This window comes from Dendropsophus ebraccatus, chromosome 15 (assembly GCF_027789765.1).
Source record: "Dendropsophus ebraccatus isolate aDenEbr1 chromosome 15, aDenEbr1.pat, whole genome shotgun sequence".
Classification (NCBI taxonomy): domain Eukaryota; kingdom Metazoa; phylum Chordata; class Amphibia; order Anura; family Hylidae; genus Dendropsophus; species Dendropsophus ebraccatus.
The window spans coordinates 56,964,021-56,974,747 of record NC_091468.1 but is presented as its reverse complement, the minus strand read 5'-3'; the positions used below and the strand labels follow the sequence as shown (position 1 = coordinate 56,974,747).

At 48.2% G+C, this 10,727-nt stretch overlaps 2 protein-coding genes across 11 annotated transcripts in view; one reads left to right on the top strand and one right to left on the bottom strand.

The window, feature by feature from the left end:
* Positions 1-1,645: 1,645 nt before the first annotated feature.
* Positions 1,646-5,952, bottom strand: TCTE1 (t-complex-associated-testis-expressed 1). 2 transcript variants are annotated; one of them, XM_069955464.1, is made up of 4 exons: positions 5,512-5,952; positions 4,199-4,518; positions 2,490-2,939; positions 1,646-2,214 (listed from the first exon to the last, which is right to left on the bottom strand). In XM_069955464.1, exons 1-4 carry the CDS (start codon positions 5,681-5,683, stop codon positions 2,029-2,031), a joined length of 1,128 nt encoding a protein of 375 aa, XP_069811565.1. In that variant the 5' UTR covers positions 5,684-5,952; the 3' UTR covers positions 1,646-2,028. The 2 variants fall into 2 exon arrangements, with proteins under 2 accessions (XP_069811565.1, XP_069811564.1); XM_069955463.1 differs by having other exon boundaries at positions 3,944-4,518; positions 5,512-5,951.
* Positions 5,818-10,727, top strand: part of SLC1A4 (solute carrier family 1 member 4) — a 49,935-nt gene continuing 45,025 nt past the window's right edge. For 3 of the 9 annotated variants that reach the window (XM_069955451.1, XM_069955460.1, XM_069955452.1), the window contains exon 1: positions 5,818-5,986. The gene's annotated coding sequence lies outside the window, so the exon portion shown is untranslated. Of the gene's footprint in view, positions 5,987-7,074; positions 7,334-10,727 lie in introns of all 9 variants that reach the window. The other 6 variants (XM_069955453.1, XM_069955458.1, XM_069955459.1 and 3 more) reach the window with 6 other exon arrangements.

The window sequence follows — 10,727 nt, the reverse complement described above, 5'->3', positions numbered from 1 at the left end:
GTAGATACGAACGCAGTAGCGAAGAAAAAACGATCGCAAATACGATCATAACGGTTATCGTTCCATGGAAATGAGTGAACGTTTTCAGGTTTTCAGATAATTGTCCGGTGGAATAGGGCCCATAGACAGGTAGTGGACACAGGCTGTAGTGTACAGGAGGTAGATGGGTGGTGTCACAGGTTGTAGTGGACAGGAGGTAGACAGGTGGTGGTCACAGAATAGTGTACAGGAGGTAGATGGGTGGTGGTCACAGAATGTAGTGTACAGGGGGTAGATGGGGGGTGGTCACAGAATGTAGTGTACAGGAGATAGATGGGGGGTGGTCACAGAATGTAGTGTACAGGAGGTAGATGGGGGTGGTCACAGAATGTAGTGTACAGGGGGTAGATGGGGTGGTCACAGAATGTAGTGTACAGGGGGTAGATGGGTGGTGGTCACATGCTATAGTGTACAGGAGATAGATGGGGGGTGGTCACAGAATGTAGTGTACAGGGGGTAGATGGGTGGTGGTCACATGCTATAGTGTACAGGAGGTAGACAGGCTGTAGTGTATGGTGGTGGTGGTTACAAGCTGTGATGTATACAAGGACGACAGGCTGTGGTCACAGGCTGTTGTGTAAAGGAGGGAAAAGAGTGGTGGTCAAAGGCTGTAGTGTACAGGAAGTAGAAAGGTGGTCAAAGGCTGTAGTGTACAGCGGGCAGACAGGTGGTGGTCACAGAATGTAGTGTACAGGAGGTAGAAGGTTGGTGGTCAAAGGCTGTAAGGTCATATACAGATTTCCCCCTCTGACAACCCCCTGATCTCCAGCCATAGTGGGTGAGATGCCCAGAAGCACACCTGCCACCTTTGACGGGGCAGCCATCACTGGGAACTGTTTCATAGGCTTTAGCGGTGTGTTTGAGGTCCTCCTTCGATTCTCCCATCAGAAATAGTGTGAGGATGAAGCAGCGTCAGACATTCTGTGTAGTGATAATACGTTATGTTATAGTCAGACCAGAAGTGTTTCCACGTTGTCTTGCCTGTGTGTGCCTGAACCGCACGGCGTGATGCCATCCCTGGCCTTTATGGCAATAATCTCATCACAAATCACCCCCTACTTCTCTCCCACCTTCAGTATCATGTGAGCCCTCTGCGGGGGTCACCACTCCAGTATCTGCACTGCACATCTACTTTTACAATATGTTTTGTGAAGATTTTTTATGTCTTTTGTTACGTATCTGATGATATTATGAGGTATATACATGTATATAGCTTTTACCACAATGTTGCCTTTTGGCTGCAATATTGAAGATTGTAAATGACATCTGTGTAATAAAGTCACAGACCGATCACGGACACTTCCATGTCAGCTTCTGGTGTCTTCATAAATTGCTGTGTCGGTGAGAACCAAATGTAATATCCTTCAAACTCTACAAAGGCAAAATAAGTCTTAAAGGGGTTATCCAGGATTACAAAAAACAGAGTTACATTCCTGAAAATAACGCGCCACCCCAGTCCTCAGGTTGTGTCTGGTATTACAAGCTCCATTCACTTCCATTGAAATGAGCTCCAAAACCACAACCAAACTAAGGACAAGATAGGCGCTGTTCATTACACTGATATAACCCCCCGAGTAAGGACCAGCAATGTCCAGTCTAGAAAGTGTAGAGTAAAGATATAATGCTTTATTTTCATCTCAGAAATCATGTGCTACATCGTTTGTACAGTCTTTGGTGGAGCTCTGATGTCACATGACCCAGGCCCGGTCATATCTGGCTCCATCTCTTTATGGGTGTAACATCTACTTACTGGTGTGGCAAAATCTGTGTCATGGAAATAGGATCCAGGAGCTGTAACCACAATGGTGGTGTAACGCAGATACACAACACTGACGGACAATGGAGCAGACTACTCTTATCACCATCCACATTGTTTTCCTTGAATCTGCTATGAGTGCATCACGCTGTCCAGCGAACATAAGAAAACAGGGTTTATTGAAAAGAGACCAATGAAGGAGGTAATGACCAGGATCCGGGCTCCTCTCCAGCTTACCGATCCAGCCCTGATGTAGACAACTGCTTCTGCTGGGCCAGGAGACGGGTACGCTCCTGGTTACCCCGGAGAACCTGATTCATGTAGAATTCACTCTCCTGCCCCACGTCAGTCAGACGAAGATCAAACTCCAACATCGTCTTGTTTTGAGACATTCCTTCCAGGAGCTGCTTCCCGCCATCCTGTAGATCACATGACAAATAAGAACACATGACCAGCGAGGAGGCAGATCACATGACAAATAAGATCACTAGACCAGAGAGGAGGCAGATGACATGACAAATAAGAACACATGACTAGGAAGGTGGCAGATCACATAACAAATGGATAAATGAGAATACAGGACCAGGGAGGAGGCAGATCACATGACAAATAAAAAATAAATAAATCTGAATTAAAAAAAAAAAAAAGAAGAAAAAAAGAAAAAGAAAATTGCTTTGGTTGAGTGTTGGCATACCAGGCCTATGGGGTTGCAGGAGATATTGATGCTCTTTAGAGATGTATTTTGTGAGAGGACTTGTGCCAGGAGGGTGGCGGTGGGTTCAGACAGCTCATTGCTCCCGATGTGAAGCCACTGCAGGCTGTTGTTCTGCAGCAGAGCATTGCACAAGGCCTGTCCACCCTCATCCCCTATGTGATTCAAGCGTAGGTTGAGGACCTGGAGTCGGCTGTTTTTGGTGAGGGAGTGAGCAATGGCCTGTGCCCCGTGGGGACGGATGTTGTTGTTGCACAGGTTGAGGGTCTGGAGTTGGCTTTGGTTGAGCAGCTTCCCCATCGCGCGGGCTCCTCTGTCAGAGATCTGGTTGTGCGACAGGTCCAGTTGGACGAGGGTTGGGTGGTCAAGCAAACTTTTAATCAGAACGCGAACCTTGTCGTCATCGACCTTACTCCTGTGGAGTCTGAAGACCTTCCAAGAAACAAAACCAGAGACTTTAGAGAAATAAATCACCACTCTGTTATACCTTCTATAAGGACGGACAGCTCACCGATGCCGGACGCAAGACCTCTCTCTTAAGGGGTGTAAGGGGTCTTACGGGTTCTGCATATGTCCCTTTAACTGAAAGTACTCCTGAGGTGCGCTTGCAGTTATGACTACACTTGATGGCTTAGTGGTCAGTCCGGAAGGAAGAGCCCAATCAAAAGTTTGCTAGTTATGCCCCTGTCTGCCTTATATAAAACACTGATGTCAGCAAATCCAAATTGAGTCTGTAAGGACCAAGCTGATCCCTTTTCACATGAGACAAAACTAGAAAAAGACAAGAAAGGGGTAATAGGACCATTTGGGGAGCCATAGGAAGCATAGACATGGGGGAGACTGAATCACCAACCTGCAGCTCATCAGCTGTTTAGTTACACTCGTCCCCACTCCAGACAACGCTCTGGTCCGGTGATCCCTAAAGGCCCTATTACACCAAGAGATTTATCTGACAGATTTCTGCAGCCAAAGTCAGGATTGGATTCAGAAAGAGGAGAAATCTGAATCTTTCCTTTATGACACGATCTCTGCTTATATTGCGTTCCTGGCTTTGGCTGCAAAAATATGTCAGATAATCTGTTGGTGTAATAGGGCCCTAAGCTGTGTCTCTCCGGTTACTGCAAAACTACAATTCCCAAATGATGTTATGGTTTTGAAGCTTGGGGATTACTAGTCTAGACAATCCTCTGAGAGGTAAACAGCCCAGACTGATACACTGTAACAAATATAGGCTTTCAGGCCATGCTGGGAGTTATAGTACTGCTGGAGAGTCACTGGTTGTAGACAATCCTAGACCCTACATTGTAACCAACTAGAAGCAGGAGAGATATTTGTGCTGTTGCAGTGTTCACCACTGTGACAAACCCTCAGCTGTGAAAAAAAACGTGCTGATTCCAGTACATTCAGTATATATGTTACAGGCCCTGTCCTGTTACCTTCAGGTTCCTGAATGTCTGGAGAGCACTGGCGAGCAACGTACAATCCCGAACGGTGAACCTAAAGAGATTCCACTCAAAGTTCATGCCGCAGCCTTTAACCCCGTACACGAGGTGCAGCTCCTCCAGGTCACATAGAGAACTGGCAATAAGGTTCAGATCAAAGTGGTCCATGGAGGGTAAATCCCCACCGGCATCACTGCCTGAGTCAGAGATGTCATCAGGGGTGTCCTCCCTCCTGATCTCCACCTTTACCGGAGGCAGCAGCTGCTGGATGTCCAGTCTGCGGATGTAGTTCTTGCTGAGCTCCGCCATGTTACAGATAGATCCGGTGTCTGTCAGGTCCGGGATGAAGTTCTCTATGAGGTTCTCCAGGTGCTTCTCAAAGAAAAGTCTCTTCCAGCTGAAGCCATAGTGGGAGACGTCACAGGTCGGCCATCGCTCAGTGCAGCAGCGCCTCCAGTAATCCTCATAGCTGATCAGGTTGGTGGTCACTGGCAGGGGCAGCGAGGTGGACAGACTGTCCAGAACCTTGGATTGGTGCTTGGGAAGAAGCTGATCCAGAATGGGATGATCTGCAGGATGGGGAACAAGGAACAATTATGTCTCTAATTAAATTTATTTTTGTAAATTGAAAAAAAAAAAAAAATCTCCCCTCCACCTGCAGATCTGGTCACAGATGCAATGTCCCTCCCGCCAGCAATGCGCCAGATGGGTAGACTGGGTAGACACAGGTAACCCCAACACTGCCGCCCCTGGTGTAACCCCAACACTACCAAATCTGGTGTAACACCAAGACTAGCACGCCAGGGAAACCTCAACACTGCCACCCCTGGTGTAACCCCAACATTGCCAAATCTGGTGTAACCCCAACACTACCAAATCTGGTGTAACCCCAACACTGGCACCCCTGGTGTAACACCAAGACTAGCACACCAGGGAAACCTCAACACTGCCTGCCCCGGGAAACCCCCACATTGCTACCCCCGGAAAAGCTCAAAACTGACGTCCCTGGTGTAGCCCCCAACACTTCTGCCCCTGGGGTAAATCCCAACACTGCCGGCCCTGGTGTAACCCCAACACTGCCTCCCCTGGTGTAACCCCCAACACTGCAGAACCTGGTGTAGCCCCCAACACTGCAGAACCTGGTGTAGCCCCCAACACTGCAGAACCTGGTGTAGCCCCCAACACTGCAGAACCTGGTGTAGCCCCCAACACTGCAGAACCTGGTGTAACCCCAACACTGCAGAACCTGGTGTAGCCCCCAACACTGCCGCCCCACCTGTGGTGAGAGTCTCATCCATAAGGACAGAACACTTTAGTATAACAGACACCCCAGAGATGGCAGGGTGACCCACCACAGAGAGAGTGACCCACCACAGAGAGAGTGACCCACCACAGAGAGGGTAACCCACCACAGAGAGGGTGACCCACCACAGAGAGGGTGACCCACCACAGAGAGGGTGACCCACCACAGAGAGGGTGACCCACCACAGAGAGGGTGACCCACCACAGAGAGGGTGACCCACCACAGAGAGGGTGACCCACCACACACAAACACGACTCACCCTGGAAGTTGCCCACGATGTGGCGCAGGCAGAGGTCGCTGAGCGGCGGGATGAGCGCCAGGCTCCAGGTGCTGTCCTCCGTGATGATCCGCCGCATCCTCCGGGGGTCTCCGGCCGCATTCCTCTGATGGACGGGCAGCGGCGCTAAGGAGGCTGCGGGGTCCGGCATCATGGAGCCCTCCCGGGGATTCCTCTGTACGGACACCGCGCTCCCTCACCGGCTCTGCTGTGTATACAGTCTCCATGGCGGCCGGTCACTATGGATACAGAGCAGCGGCACTCACCTCACGCCGGACCCGCCCCTTCTCTGTTTCCCGCCTTTACCTGACGCAGTCACTATATAAGGAGAGGAGAGCGGCAGAGTGTGAGGAGATCGGCTGCTGAGGTGATTTGTGGCGGAAGACTATCACCGATAGGTACACGGTTACTACGGGATTTAGCCGTCTCTGCAGCGGCTGGCTCTATACTGTGACTGGTAAGGACCTCTCTGCCCTCTAGTGGCCGGTCCTGAGCACATGTAGTGGTTAGCCTGTGTACTGGGAGCTGTCTATGTACTGCTCAAGATAAAGTCCACAAGAAAGCTGCTCAGCTCCAATAAATTGGATGAAACAAGCTTATGGTGCGTTTACACGTAACGATTATCGTGCGAATTTGCGTGATAACGATCAAATTCGAACGATAATCTTACGTGTAAACGCAGCGAATGATCAAACGATGAATGAGAAATTGTTAATTTTGATCTTACAACATGTTCTCAAATCGTTGTTCGCCCGCAAAAAAATTGCAGATCATTCTGTGTAAACAGTCGTTCGCTGATTTAACCAATGTGTGAGATATGGCTTAAGCGATCGCAAAACGAATATTCTGTATGATGTATTGTTCCATCTAAACGCTGATCGTTATGGAAAAAAAAAACGTTACTCCGACATCGTTAATCGTACTATCGGGACAATTATCGTTCCGTGTAAACACACCATTAGACCAGATATCTCCTTGACTATAGTCCTACAGTCCTAGGAGGAACAACATTTGGTTACATCAAATAGTGTATATTCCATAAATCTGCTCTGGACAGAGGTGGCAGCAGAGAGCACTGTGTCAGGCTGGAAAGAATATACCACTTCCTGCAGGGCATACAGCAGCTTATTAGTACTGAAAGAGGGGAGATTTTTAAATCACAATTTTCAAATAAATTGCAAACCTCTGGCACCTGTTTGAAAGAAAGATTGTTTCACTGGACTACTCCTTTAATGTTAATCAGAATTGCTGCGGGCAGAGAGCTGTGACTTGGTATGGGCAGGATGACGCCCAGATGACTAGTTCCCGCCTTTCTCCGTGATGGAATAAAAAAAAAAGTTTTTATTTGATCTCCACATACCAATCAAGGCATAGCACTGTAGCTACGTACGAGCTGTATTTGGTGTACCTGGAAGCTATTTCAGCATGATCGTGCTGATTGGTTTCCTTTAAAGGACAACTCTTAAATAAAACAAAACACAGACACACATACGTTTTATTCTCACCATCCCTTTGGTGACAATCGCTGTTTGAATCTCCCATCAGCTCCGGTTGGCATCTTCGGATCTCACACTTTTGGGTTCCTGTAAACCCGATTTGGACCTGTTCAGCCGATCAGGGCTGAGCAAGCCGGAAGCAATGTGATGCGGTCCAGCCAATAAAAAAGGCTGCCTTCATGCGCACAAGAAGCCTTTTCTCTCCCATTCAGTTCTACAGGCAGACGCTGAGGAGGAAGAAGATCAAACCCCCCACTCTGCTGACACCGACAAAAAATGGCGCAAGGAGAAGAGGACGTGGTCGACAGGTCAAAGTTATATAACCTTGCAATGTTTGTTAATTAAGGAAAAAACCTTAAATGTTGGCGTTGTCTTTAACGGAGAAGTTCGGGAAAATTTTCATTAAAGTATTGTATTGCCCCCCAAAAGTTATACAAGTTACCAAGATACACTTATTACAGGAAATGCTTATAAAGTGCTTTTTCCCTGCACTTACTACTGCATCAATCACTTCCTGGATAACATGGTGATGTCACTTCCTGGATAACATGGTGATGTCACAACCCGACTCCCAGAGCTGTGCAGGCTGTGGCTGCTGGAGAGGATGATGGCAGGGGGACACTGAGGGACACAGGAGCACTGGAGGGAAACTGAGCATCCCTCTGCCATCATCCTCTCCAGCAGCCACAGCCCGCACAGCTCTGGGAGTCGGGTCGTGACATCACCATGTTATCAAGGAAATGACATCACCATGTTGTCCAGGAAGTGACATCACCATGTTATCCAGGAAGTGAAGCCTTGATGCAGTAGTATCAAGGGGCTTCAGGGGGCTCCTGGCGCTCAGACGATCAGTGCACTGTGGCGGGTTGAGGGCCGGGAGACGCCGGGAACCCCCAAAGCAAGCCGGAGTGGGGACCCGGTAAAGTATGTACCTGGGCCATGGGGGTTAAGGGTGCTGACTTTGACATACTCGCAGCGGGATGACAATCCCACTGCGAGTATTTCATCTCATTGAAGTGAATGGGCAGGTATCTGCAGCGGATTTTGCTGCAAACTCGCAGTGTAAAATCTGCTGCGGATGCGGTACGTGTGAACGCACCCTTAATCAGTAAAACACAGACCCATGTGATCCAAATTAGCAGGAAGCACCTGTGTACATAAGGGGAGGATCTCCTAGTATTCTCCCATTCTACCTGCAGAGGAATGGAGAGAAGTAAGAGCTTGTTCACACTTGTGTTGCTTGGCGTCCACTTTTTCCGCCTGCGGGGTCTGGGGGGGCCCTTTAGGGTCTCATCCTGTGACAATGGGGTTGCAGGGCCATTCCGTGGCCCCCCTTCTCTGCTTGCGCACGCTTTGCGTGGATTGTGGTCGCTGACCGGCACAGTGATGTTTTTTGGTTAGGGACTCATGTGTATCAGAAGACCTGCACGTGGTACATGAGGCAATATGGTTTGGCCAAATTATATACTAACTTCTGATGTTGGTTTTAAATGTAGCTGAATAAGCTTTAGTGTCAGCCATGGGTGCGATGTACAGCCATTTCTGTCGTTTTGGCTTGTGCATAAAACACATGTATATTGATGGGGTGTTAGGCTATTGTTTGGACTTGGACTAGTTATGGTATTCTCCTCCTGACTTTCAGTGTATAACCTCCTATATGGATTTCTAAGTCCCAATATACAGGATATCCCTTTACACTAGGAAACTACATAAACATGGGATTCTTGAATCCTGGAGATTTCTAATAACGATATGTTTTTAGTCTCTATAGCGTTACCACTTGCTCAATATGAAGGACTGTATTGACTGGTCGAAGCAGATGTCTTCATTTTGCAGTAATAACAATGGGTGCTGTGAACTATATGGATTACCTACGTCTTACACTTTAGACAAATACTCGATAGGACCATATTGTATTATAAAATAAAACATTGAAAAAAAGCGTCCTCCTTCTTTGAGGTTAAACCTCGAACATTCTGAACTTTTTCACATTTGTTTCTAGTTAGGAAATTCTCTGGAACTAAACAGAGGTATTTATGAACCAGAAGTGCTGAACAGAAGATTTTAAGGTCTTCTATGGTCTCCTTTGGTCAGCACTAGCATTTGATTTTTAACCCTTTCCTGCAGATGGGCATAGCTGTACGTCCATTTCTGTGGTCTATTCCTGCATTTGGGCATACAGTTACAACCCATGGAATGATACAGCACAGAAGGAGTGCCTGGGTCATCGGCGGAGGGTCCCAGCTGTTGGTGATACCCAGGCACTAGTGATATAACGATACCAGAATTTTGATTTCGATACCAATACCAACTTTTTTTTTTCAATGCTCGATACCAATTCGATACTGAATAAATTATATTGAAAATTAGAAATGCCCCCCATCAGGTCCGTAACAAACCAATTCACATTCCTTTAATTTTATTACTTTAAAAAAGTTTCCATTATTTAAAGTAAATGTGCTTTAAAAATTGCCCTATTCTCACTCCTAACACTGCTACCTGACTGGCTGTGGTGTGAGGAGTCTTTTTTTGTGCCATGATCTGTAGTTTTATTTAGTACCATGTTTTTATGTGCTACTGAACTTGGTGTTTTTATGCGCTTGCTCTGTTTACCGTTTGTGATCAGGAAGGTGATAATTTTATAGTAAGGACATTAACACTCCAAGTATCTGGGGACAATGGGGGTTGTAGTCATGTAACACACCATCTATCAGGGGGATGGAATGATATGGGCTGTAGTCATGTAACACTTCGGCTATCTGGGGGATGGTGGGGGTTGTAGTCATGTAACACACACACGCTTTAGCTATCAGAGGATGATGAGGATTGTAGTCATGTAACACACACCAGACATCAGGGGGATTATAGTAATGTAATACACTTCAGCTTTAAGGGGATAATGGGGATTATAGTCATGCAACACACACTTGTTTATTTGTGCGCAGGGTAATCAGGTTACAGCCCCCCCCCCCTCCCTTCCCAGTCAGAGCACGACCGACCCCCCCTCCTCACCCGCACTGATGTCTGCCCCGGGAGTCTCCTGACGGCCCGGCCTGCCGCTCCTCCTCACAGTCCTGTGCTGCCAGATGGCCGCGTCTCCTCCAGCCTCCCCCTCTGTCCTCCTCACCCGGATCGCGCTGCGCTCTCTCTCCTGCCGCTGACCCTGCTCTGCCCTTTGGATGACCTGAGCTATGCAATGCTATATATTATTGCTGTAGCATTGCATAGATCAGTATCAGTGCTCTGCTATCAGCAGAGACACCGGGAAGGTGAGTGCGGACCTCGGGCTGTGAGGTGACTCATCAGCCCCCGCACTCACATTGCGGGGGTGCCGATCGGACACTTCACAGCCACCTGTCAATCATCCATTTTAATGCCACGATCACATTACATCGCGGCATTGAAAAGGTTACATGCAGTCATTAGCAGCCGGGGTCTGTTACACATAGTAGCCGACCCCTGCTGCATATACAGCGCGCTCAGGATGGGAGAATGCCGCTGTCAGTTGTGACAGCGGCATGTATACAGTTACATAGCCGGCACAAGCCATCGCTGTGTGCCGGCAATTTGAATTTGGCGCCACCGGGGGCAGAAGCTGCGCGGGACCGAAGACATGACAGGTGGGAGCAGGGGGCGGCACACAGAGAACACGGCCGGCGCTCAGATAGCCGCTGGCTGTGTTCTCTGCTTTATACTTTGTTA

Coding starts and splice junctions, on each gene's coding strand:
- TCTE1 (XM_069955463.1), bottom strand. CDS start 5,683: ATGATGCCGGACCCCGCAGCCTCCTTAGCGCCGCTGCCCGTCCATCAG. Junction 4,519..5,511: donor CATCGTGGGCAACTTCCAGG/GTGAGTCGTGTT, acceptor CCCATCCTGCAG/ATCATCCCATTCTGGATCAG. Junction 2,215..2,489: donor CCTGCAACCCCATAGGCCTG/GTATGCCAACAC, acceptor TGTGATCTACAG/GATGGCGGGAAGCAGCTCCT.